Raw genomic sequence first — 12,146 nt, 5'->3', positions numbered from 1 at the left:
ATCACCTCGAAGATCTGAATAACGAGAATTCCGGTCATTTTTTCCTCATTTCGTTCACCACAAAATCCAAAAGGGAAGGTAAAATGTAGCACGGGCAATTGGTGTCTTCATTGCACTGAGTTTTTAAATAGCATTTCTCTGATTAGCGAGCGGTTTAAAAGTATACCACAATTAACCCGCAGTTTGGTAATATTATCGAAGGCAGTCACCCAGTCATCCGACTACTCTCAGAGCAAGAGTACTCTGACCCCCGGTGATTCAGCTGGAAGTTGTCACGAACTCATCCAAACTTTCCATTAGAAATGGTCTAAGTTCGACGGTTTGGACATACTTCCATATGACTTAAACAAGTACCACGTACTATTCACTTTTTTAATCAACAAACCTTAAAATTCATACATTCATGCTCTATTTAGAAGTTAGCTGGCTAATTCATCTTTCTGCACGGTCCGACTCTAATTCTACGGGGTACAGCCACCGATTAGACGACTCAAATTCAGATAACGAACTCTTCTCCTGTGCGAAATTATCTATACTCCACATCAACATATTTACTGGTCGTGTGATGTATTCTGACACTTTTTGGTAACATTTTCGATATTTTTTTCAAGCTTTTGAAAACTATTTTAACTTATGATACAAAATGTGCCAAGCAAGGTTGATGGCCACTTATTTCAGATTGCTTGTCTGAGGACTACTGCTCCCTTTAAGTTTCGAAATTCTCTACTTCAGAATCTTCGTTTTTCCAAATGTGTCGACTAGTCTTGGTTGATTGATTGATTAATTGATTGATTGATTACAAACGTTTTGTCGTTTTACGGCATCCAAACACCAAATACCACATACAGCGTCGATGCGGGGGATCAATCGATATTACGCGAATCGATGAAACCGTAGAAAAGCACAACAGTTAGATGTTTGGCGTTTGGCTAAGTGTTACTTGGTTGGGGATAGCTAAATGCATACAATCTCGTTCTTTTGATGACCGAGAAATCGGTAAATCCACTTTTGCTAAGTTAGTCCAGCTCGACAAATCCAAACAGCCATATTCGGTCTGACGCATACATTCCCAAACATGTTCGGTTTACGAGGGCATGACTGGCAAAGCGCACATTCGCATACCACCTGTAGTAAGAATGCGGTTAACGTTAGTGACTCATTCCACAAGGTTCCCCCATCTGCGCCGAGACAGAAAATCATCAGCGCATTTTTTTCAGACAACAAAATCAATGTACCGGGTCATTCTTCGCTTCCAACACCTTCTCTTTTCTGGTTTATCATACATCAGGACATTCGGAGTCGGTCCGCAGCAGTCGTGTGCTTCGTTCCAAACTATCTGAAGAAGGTGAGTGTCTGAGTGTTGTGGAGCATAATTATACAGGCGACCATGAACGATCAAAACCATGTGCCACAAGTCATTTATGAAAAACAAATTAGTATAGTCTGTCCAATCAAGAGGTTTGAGACCGAAATTCTCAGCTTTACGACAAGGGAGACAGAATTAGAACACGTAAGTATAAAATCGAACTTTCTCACGTGTTTAAAACACCGTCTCTCTGCTCTGCTGGAATTTGGGAATTTTCACATTCGAATTCAAATACGATACTCCTATTGGTTTGTTATTTCGTTGCGTAATATTAAAACCTTTGAGGTTCCTGTCGCTGGGGTGCAGATATTACTGACGTTTCACATCACTCAAAAAACCTCAAAACGATCTGTAAGTCAGACATACTTGATCGCCGACATTTCGCAACTCAAAAACAGCAAATCGATACTCAGTTGAGTGTGTTTGTCGAATTCCGTTGAACTCAAGTAGAGAAGGGAGTTGACGGGAACTAGGGGACTGCTGATGAGTCTCAAGAAGGGGGAAAACGCTCGCAGACTCTCGAAACGTTTTCGGCAAACTTGTGAATAGATTCCTTTTAAAAAATGCCTTCCTTATTTGCCACATAACCGGGGGGCATCAAAACAGTGCGTACTCACTAACCCGCTAACGAATACCCCAAGAGCGCCCACGTGGTGCAGATGTGACGTTGGATACTACTGATGAGGCATGCAAGTAATCTATAGTTGATATTTAAGCAGCGCCCCCGCGCCTGATGGAAGATAAAGTTAAGTAGGGAAATTGTGAAACTCCTTCGCATTGCTCTCTTACTATTGTGTAATAGTCAACGAATATTCAGGAAGGTTCAACAGGACGAGTGAGAATGTTTAGCTTTTAAAGATCAGTTGTTTACTTTCCTGTCTAATGACTTGTAACTGCTTCGTTTGTATTAGATAACCAATGACCTCCTTTCGCAGGTAGGTTTTATAGTGTGGACCAGCAAAAGGTGACTGAGCTCATATCCACTTGAATAGTTCTCAAGCTCCGACACGATCATCTTAGTCAGTTAATGCCATCCAGACGGATCTCCGATCGACACAGCCGGGACGATAGCTGGGATGGGCGAAAACGCGTCCCTCTGCACAGATGCGCCAGCTCAGATAAGAACCGGGTGTGCTGGAGCGAGGGTTATAACACACTGGCCTTGGGCAGTTTTCTCACTATCATCTAAACTGGGTATCACACTCTAAATCCATCCATCCAGATCAGTTGATTCTAACGCTCTACTCACTTTTTCGGTGTTAAATATGCACCCACTTCGTACTTGCTTTGTCTCGAAATCCGTACAAACCAAAATGCGTCCTACATGTGTCATACAAGAAACCACACGACTCAAAGGTGTAGGCGCATCAAATTTTAGATGCGTAATACATGGAACGGTTGACGGGGTCCGACAAACACTCATTTGCACACCAGTTTGGTTTCCACAAGAAATTCACCTGAACACCATTTGATTTTCCCGTTTTCCTCATGATGTATATTTGAAAAGAAAATCATCCTGGCACGCAACGAAATATTTACCTCCTAGGCGTGCTTTTACAAAGCTGTCCGATTATACACCAACGACTTTCGACGGAAGGAGTTTGAATCTTCTTCTGATGGTTATGTAGGCATATTCTAGCGGCACAACAGAATAACAGGTTCACGAGTTAACAAGTTCTTTTACAAAGCTGTCCGATTATACACCAACTACGTTCGATGGAAGAAGTTTGAACCTTCTTCTGATAGTTATGTAGGCATATTCTAGCGGTACAACAAAGTAACAGGTTCACGGGCTAACAAGTTCCAAGGGCAAACTTCTTCCGAAGTAGCACCTTCTGATGTTATTATCCGGTGACAGAATGGTGTCATTATCAAGTACCATTTTCAAGGATTGTAGAAAAGTACCACATCATAGTAACAACCGGTTGTATAAATGAAAAGGTAAGGAACATTCTCTGTTGTTCTGAAGTCGCTGCACGCGAAATCCATCAGTGAGAAACTGAAACGGACGAGCAGTCACACCATCACGTCTACTTGCTTTGATGTAATGAACTTATTTTGAGCTGGAGAAGCTTGTTTATTTTGGAAGCATCTGGTGTGTACGAGGTGGATAAAGCTCCCCAAAGCTCCCTTCTTCAAAATAACAGGTTTTATACAGTTACCTATGCTTCACTCAGACACTGGGGAAAACAAATTTTTTAGTAAACGTTCGAATGGATATTGCTTGATACATCTGTCCGATTATGCTCAAAAATGGTTTCTTAAACACTGTGTCTATTCCCAGACCGGTTTGTGGTGAGAAGCTTTCAGAAGCAGCACAACGAATCGGTAAATGGTGACATCATTTTAGTGCTTAGTCATCAAACACGAAAACTGCGTTGTCCAAACATCAGCCGACCGCAAGGCTTGCCCGAGCTTAGCTTAGGACCCATCCAGATAATGGTTAGAAGGCTGGACGAAATACTATCCACATAGAGTTTTGGACTTCAACGGTAAGGGTAAGAAAATGAGCTAGTCAGTACGCATCACACAATACCAGCTTCATGTGTTTGCAATACCAGCACTGTGATCTCCATTACAAAATGTCTGTTCTGTTTCAACTCCGTAGATTTTGGGCGCGTCCTGTGAGTCGACTGTCATCGACTATCGTTGGGGCGATCATGACCCTGTTGAGGGAACTTGACGATAAATCGTTCTGATAAGAAGTTGACAAAAGCCAACAAGGAGAAGCATAGCTTAATAAACGAAACTACTCACAAGGTTCCCGAAAACTTTTCAACAGCCCACGACCGGTTTCCNCCAAGAAGGGCGAAACCGGTCGTGGGCTGTCGAAGAGTTTTCAGCAACCTTGTGAGTAGTTCCCTTCATGAAAATATGTTGCGATATCTCGAAGATCGTGCCAACTGAAACATGAGCCGGCCTGTGTGAAGCACTTTTAGCTGTAGAATATCAAAAACGAGAGATTCAGTCAAGTATCTCGTGAAAAACCAAATTGATTCGCAAATTAGTGTATTTATCGAGAAGCATAGCTATCCGGCAACGGAAAGCACGTGGTGTTGAGATGAATGTGGTGATCAGACAGGCTTCCTCCTCTCCAAAATATCTTTTGCACACAACTCATCACACCACATAAAAGTGCACTACCAGTACAAGTTCGCCTGTGAATACAGGTAGATACGACATAAAACATTCACCACCCTTACTAATTGATTGACTGCATCACTACCCGTCTTGCCTTTCGTTTTTCAGCTTCCCCCGAATCACCAACGCGGCAAAGCAAAATTATCGGAGATGGTTGGTTTCTACGCCGCTTACGCTCCTCGTTCTAACACGCAACTGCACGCTTGTGACTGCTACCGCTTTGGTGATGCGCACTTATAATTTTCTACTGAAACTATAAAGTACTTTTAGTAAATGGATACAATACCAACCAAACTAGTGATGTGTGCGTCCGAGCTGCGTACAATTCATACATTGTATCTGTATAGTATAGATAAGTGTGTGTTCCTCCTCTTGAATCGGCCGCAACATGGCTTCGCAGTAGACAGGATTACCTATCGTGGACTGGGATGTGTTGACGAAATAGCTCCCTTTACGGCCATCTGAGAGAAGTGGTGACAACAGTAAAACTTGCTTAAAGCGTTTGGTAGCTGCGTTGTTTCTAGGACGTAACACTTGCTAGAATGAACAACAAATTAGTGGGTTCAGAGACGACACAAACGGAAGGAGAAAAGGCATCCCGATGATGCAAAAGCCAGCCTCTAAAGATGGTACTTAACTGGTTACTAGTTGTATCCACTCGAATCGCAGCGACACTGGTCTATTTTTAAAGAGACTGAAATTTTCTCTGTTAGGAACATTCAATACAAGGGATAGTTTTTTTCTAACATAACGAAACGATCGCCTCTTGGAGCGAAATCTTAGTAAGATAACTTTTCCGTCCAAAAGTTTTTCGCTTTCACTCCGCATGAAATGCCATGTGAGACAAGTCGGGATTTTGCATACGGTTGAAATCGCGTTGAAGTCAACAACTTACCTACCGAAACTTTGTTTGGGGATTCTTGAAATGACTCAGCGACAATGGTAGACATTTTGCTCAAAAATACACCTCGTACTTACAGATATTCTTCAGAGTTGTGTGTTCATAGATGTCGTTCAATCTCGTGTCGACAACAAAGGCATTGTGATGTGTATCGATGCCTTGTGCAGATAATGCATGACTTTAAGCATCACAACTGAGGAACCTTGACGACATTTGAAGTAAAATGTCGGCAATCACAAAGGCTTAGCACGTGTTCGTAGCATAGTTTGCGTCTGCGTTGACAAGTGCGTTAGATTCCGTTCCATTGTTGGCTGTATTTGCTATAAGATGTGCTCACAATTTATTGCCTCCTAACACATTGTGTTTATCCTACGACTTGGCCTTGAATTTTTGTTTTTGGTGACTTTCCACCCATCCACATCAATACACTGTAGTTTGGCACTCAAAATATTTGTAACAGATGCACGTAACTCCATGCTTTTCAACTTGTCTTTATGTGGGCTCCGCCAGATGACTCCTCTGCATGGCGAAACCATTTCTGTGCCTGTCACGTCTATGCATGTTCCCGGTAGATGTGAATACGTTTGCACCAGCATTGCTAGATCGAAACCAAAGGCTACCTGAATGTTGTGCTCAAACTACGTTCTTCTGAAGCTGGCAAGCTTTTATCCGTTTTTTAATTTGTCGAATACACCGCACAGTGAATACTTCCAAACTTAATATTGATTACTCATGAGTAGCGAGTAATACCAGTAACATCTATGCCCTGACCCCTGACTTTATGATCACCGTTTTTAATAAATCTGTTCGAATTGTTTCGAAATATGAACTAAGTACAATGTTTCATATTCAAAATGAGTTATTAACAACTGTTTCATTAATAACCTCTACCTAGGAGACGTGGTTTTACGATAGCTTCAATCAAAACAGCAGACTATGAGAGACACAGCACAAACACTGACCCATTGTCACACTCAACTCCACTCCCTAGTGATGTATTATTGATGCCACCATGATTGGTTATGAAACGTTTACCATCAGGTTTCACAGTTGAGCAAACGAACCAGCAATCATATACGCCACTTGGGCTACCAACATTTTTTCAATAGCACATTCCATACCGTTTTGAAGCACCTACATTCCTTGGACACCTCATTTTTCTTCATCACAGATAATCCATCACATTGCTCGTGTTTGCACACACCATAGCACAGTTTGTCCAATGATCGGAGAAATCAATAGTAACTTCCATCAGATAATTAATAGTATAGTAGTAGTATGTTATAGTAATATAGTATACGTCTGTGACTTCCCTTTGAAAGATAGCTAGCACAAACATCTACCCATCACTAGGCATCACTACGCTCCCGAAAAACGCACCCCCTGTCCAAAATTCATTGCATGAAATGTTTTTTTGCAAATCTAAAAAAATGCCCACCTACCGAGAAAACCACACTCATCAATAAGTGTGTTTGGAACTCCATGATAGTAACTCTGCAAGATGCACCTTGACTTCAATGAGACTCACACATTGTGAATAAAAAAGATCATGTAGTATCCCTACTAAAGAAGAAGGATTGTCAATCCATTAATAACAAGCAAATTTAGAACGTTCTGTTTACTTAAGACAGACTTACGAGTATGAGATTGTCTGATACACCTAGGACCACCAGCTCAATATCTGAGCGAGTGAACAGGCTTGACTGACAGCCAAAACTCAGCAGTTTACATCCTCTAGAGGAAGTATCAGTTCCGTTTCTTCATCTGATCATAAAAAGTGCAAGACTCTATCAACTGTCAACAAGCGCGAGATAACCACAAATCGGTACCTAATTCTTCTGTATAGACTGCTCAGCTGTAGTGAGTGAAGAATTGCTCAACATCTAGTGAACCCACCGGTGAATAAAATCACCACGACGTTACGAGGCACAATTTGGTTCTCATATTCCTATGTAACTCCACCCACTTCATAGGTTGAATAAAACTTTGATGCACTGTACCAAGGACGGAGGATTTTGGTAGGTGGATGTGTAGGTCGAATGACCTTAACACCACGCAATTGTTGCTAAAAATGAAATGAAACTTCGACCGAAGCCTAAAGGCTCCCAACTCGTCGATAAATAGGAAGGATTTACCCGTCATCTGCTTCCTGAGAGATTGAGTACAGTTTGATTTGCACATGTGTTACATCACACGCATAATCAACTATTCTTGCGGAGTCACTTTATAGTAATTCCTAATTTGTCAGTGTTGTTCCGAAGTATCTCCAAGTCTATGTTCGTCAGTCAGAATATAACGTGGAAAGATATGATCACACAATCAAGATGCAGGTATCACGGAACATTTCTAAAGCTGCGTAGCCACAGTCCAGCACAAAAACAGGACACTGTCTGTGCGAACTGAACAGGTGATGACAAATTTTTGATGCATCAACCAGCTGAAATTCTGGTTGACACCAATGTAATTTGCCATTGAGAATTCTCCTCCAGCAGACAATGAATCTGATGAAAACTGGGGACTGTGCCACCGTGCCACCGACAATGGGCTGTCGAAGAGCACCTAACAACCCTCTAAGAAGCGCATCATGTCATAAAAATGCTATGCTTTCTTTAACATATTGGTCATTTTGAGCTGGCGACAAATCCGTACGCTTGAGTTTCCGAACCCTCCTACCAGGTTCATTGGTAAAAATGAAGACCTTCAACGAAAAATGGACCAACAGCAAAACGCACTTGTATCTTGTCGATAAATTGCAAAGCTCATTTGTATTCAACGAAAAATGGACCAACAGCAAAACGTACTTGTATCTTATCGATAAATCGCAAAGAAGCTCATTTGTGCATTAAATACCTTCAGGGTTGTACGCCTCAACTTTAGGACGACCACTCAAAAGCATTGGGCGCTGTGAACAAATTGCATGCAAGGCCCACCGGTCAACAACACTGGTTTTGCTATGCGCTAAAATGAAAAAGATGATCGCTATCCGTTAGACAGGCGCTATGTTGTAATGCCAGAATCTTTATCGAATGAATAATATACTTTGTTACCTTGTAGTTTTCTGATGAGCAGTAACATTTGAATATTTCTAAACATCATGAGCTGATCGTCAGCTCAGAATGGCGCTAATACTTTTGCCGCCAGATTGTTCGCTTTCTTTAAGGACAAAATACTGCTGAAACACAACGCGACCAACTGATATCCATTCCTTTCTCTCCCCCCGTTTAGCCACACCTTACCGCGCTACCAGTCAAACAAACCTTGCGGGACGTACTACGCTTGGTCAACAACCATGGTCTTCTGGTGAGTAGAATTCAAACTTTTCATATTGATCGAGTTTGTTGTTTCTGATTTGTAAGCCCAACGTCCATAGATGTTTCTGCGGTACATCATTCTCTCCATCTCAATAGCCTTCTTGTAACAACAATTTTGTGGATGCCTTAGAGAGGTGAATTCCTCTTCTACTTACTGCTTAGAACTACAGCTAATCTGTATTACAACCGCATTTGGTTTTCCCAGAAAGAGTACAATTCTCGAATTGTTATTCCTCAGTCTATCTGACGAACATGAGAGTTGTTCATATCGACCGTGATTACCAGATTCCGATACCAACAGAATAAGTCTTCAGCACGTCGTGGGTAGTGGAACATGGATCTCATGCACATATAACCAACAGCCCTGCTAATAAATACATCGCCTAAGCGGTTCTTTGGGGGCGTATTGTAGTTGTTTGGCTTCCGCGATGGACATTATTCTGCTTTGCGATAAATGCGAAGGTGAATATATATGCATTACTAAACATAAGTTGAACTGGAATGACCAGTTCAGCGCTTCGTCCAACCACCTCAAGTCGGCCTTCCGAGCTCTAGAATGAACATCGCATCGCTAAAGATGAAACGAGCTTTGACAGGAACTAAGTACACACGTGTGTTGTAAAACAATACACATGCTATTGACTTACTTGTTAATGGAGAAACGTAATTTCCTCACGGTCACAGCCGTTCTCTAATTTGACGCTATCCTACTCAGAAGGACTACTATCCCGTCTGTCGGGTGGCCTTTTTCACGATCATGAGCTGCAATCCAACATAAGAGTGGAAAAGATTAAGGCTTACTCCAGTTGTTGCCGAGTTCAAATCTACGTAAGGACTAGCTATGAAACACTGTCTGCCCGGTTAACTAATGTAGCTAATGTAGCATGAGATGGATGACCGATTGGATGAGTGATTGAGATCGCATGTGGTCCAGTATTGGACGACGAACCGGGTAGAGTTGAACCAAGGGAACGGGTGCAAATTCACCAGCCAAACCTACGAGAGAGGTATTTCGGAGTGAAAAACAAGGTAGAAGAGGCTTCTGTGAGTAGTACCTAATCAAACGATACGCATCCAAAAAAGTAAAAATAGAGAAGTTTCAGCCGCTGTAATCTTTCCCATTGACATCCCGAAGAAGGGAAGTCACATGTTCGGATTGATTAAACGTCTAAAACAGCCTGCTGACCGGACCAGACGGCATGTGTGGCACACTGCCATTTAACTCAAAATAGTTGTATTGATTGAATTGGTGAAAACTGGTTTACATCTTATTGGCATAATGCTAAAACATGAGACAAACCACCGTATGTGCCTCAAAGTTAAATGATCGTTATTTGAACGGCACTCGAGAGATTGACCGATTTGTAATGGCACCTATCAGAAATGGAATATCATAAAGAACTTCCCGTGTAACTGTATTCCCAAACGAAAACTGCGCCCAGTCCCTGAGTTTTCTGAATAACTAAGCGGTCGGGATAGTTAGCCGCATAAAGAAGATCATGATGACAATGAATCTCACAAAACTAAAAATAAGTCCGTGTGACTTCAGAAGGCTGGAATATATTATTTATGCAGTGGTCAATAACACAGGTTTTACGAGGTCGATTTAATGATGGTTCACAAATCATGCATACGGTAAAACTTCACCTCAGAGACACGGTTATCTTACGCGTCGTTTTCTAAATGAACATAGCATTCTGGTTTTATAAGAAACCTTCACCGAAAAACACTTTCACGCTGATCCACCGCTCAGGCGATAAGTCTCTAGTAGGAGAACAAAAGGGACTTGGCCCGCACTGAAAAGAACGCTCGAATAGGAAATAGGGCAACCAATGAGTGTATGTATGTTTATTCAGCGATGGTTACCTTTTCGTTGTAAAACGTAAACGGAGTGAGTTGTCCACTGATCGTCTGACGAAAGAACTTCCAGTTACTAGATTTAGCATAGTGACTACCACAGATTTGGACAGGTTAGGCTGGATGGAATTCATTTTGAAAACACCAGATAAGGAACAGTTTAGGTGTGAGGAGCAAATCCAACTACCGCAGAGGTTACACGTGTTATCGCGACCTGGTGGCTCGGTCTACCAACCAGAATGTATATCCAGCTTGGATAAGGCACCACTGCCAATCAGCCCTCCCACTGCCAAAATCATAAAGCAGGGTATCTTCGTTAGCGTTGGTCTGGTGAGTCAAAGGCTGTTCAAAATCTCCCGACAATTTTGACCGATTTTACTCCTCAGTTCAGTTGGAAAGCCGCATATGATGCTTGGATAGTTAACCTTTCGGCTGAAATTTCAAAACAGTTAAAACTCAAGAAAGGCAAAATTCCCCAGTGTATCCTGGGGTGTGTTTCACATTCATTCAAAGTAGTTTCACCATAAAAGTGGGACCTGTGGGTCGCATGAAGAATCTACTTAATTTTAGATGAGTGACCTCTTCCCTAACATGTTTGGGGTGAGCTGTAACTGTTCTAAATCTTTACTGGCAGTCCAACTATGAAACGGTTATACAGGGCTCGCTCTCCAGCTATCGGCAATCTTCTTTTTCTGTCGAATGACAACCGTTCCTTTAACGCGGTCAGAGGAAGCAGTTTGTTTTGGCATGGTTTTGAAGCAAAGGCTTCCTTATGGTGTTTTGAAAAGCTCTGATAATTTTCAATGAATATTTCGTCCCATCAACGAAGTCGATCCATCCTGAAAAGTCGCGAAGCACTGTACACCCGTTTTATCCTTGATAGGGTTCATTACCCGCGTGAATCCAACAAACTTCCACGGAATCTGGAACCAACGGCCTTCCGGCTATTGGGTGGACACTTGACCGTTAGGCGATAAACCGCTGATCGGCAGTGAGATTAGTTCTCTTAGAGAGGATAGCGCCACTCATCCTCCAGACACGGAAACCACACCATGTTCTCGAAGCTCTCTGGGTTTCGTGGGACGAGCAATGCCGATGATTTTGAAAAAGGATGAAACAAGTGTACAATGATTCTCCGCTTTTCAGCATAGGTTGGCTTCAACTACAGAATAAACACTCTGTTAAAAGACATCCGATTGAGCTTGACGAAGACCTGTTCAAGCCACTTTTGTTGTGAACATCGTTTGTTCGGTCAGCGAAATTCGGCCATGGTAAAGCAACATCGTCGGACCTGCATGTTTGTCACATGGTCCGAGAGTGTCCCGTATAACTTGAATGTTAGATCTGAAAAAAAGTCCATTTCCTTAGCCTCATATAAGAAAAAATATTCCATTATAGTAAGTGGTTGCGAGTATTTCTTTCGTGCTTCGGTGAGGCTGACGTGTAGCAAGTTTTTCATCTGGGTAATTATGAAGACTGTCCAACAAACTTGCGCGAATAAGATCAGCTGTTAGCTCAACGACAAAGCTAATAATTTTTCGTCAAAAGTGACACATATCTTCCGTGTTGA

The 12,146-nt window shown here is 42.0% G+C and overlaps 1 protein-coding gene across 1 annotated transcript in view; it reads left to right on the top strand.

The window, feature by feature from the left end:
• T265_07409 (hypothetical protein) overlaps positions 1-12,146 on the top strand; it is a gene marked incomplete at both ends in the record, with an annotated part of 135,057 nt that overhangs the window by 100,091 nt on the left and 22,820 nt on the right. Inside the window, 3 exons of the mRNA XM_009172919.1 lie at positions 1,289-1,345; positions 4,616-4,660; positions 8,634-8,708. Of these exons, the coding sequence (XP_009171183.1) occupies positions 1,289-1,345; positions 4,616-4,660; positions 8,634-8,708 (177 nt within the window). The remainder of the gene's footprint in view (positions 1-1,288; positions 1,346-4,615; positions 4,661-8,633; positions 8,709-12,146) is intronic.

This window comes from Opisthorchis viverrini, assembly GCF_000715545.1.
Source record: "Opisthorchis viverrini unplaced genomic scaffold opera_v5_170, whole genome shotgun sequence".
In the NCBI taxonomy this organism is placed as follows: domain Eukaryota; kingdom Metazoa; phylum Platyhelminthes; class Trematoda; order Opisthorchiida; family Opisthorchiidae; genus Opisthorchis; species Opisthorchis viverrini.
Note: the sequence above shows the minus strand (reverse complement) of the source record. Positions and strands in the feature narration are given on the sequence as shown.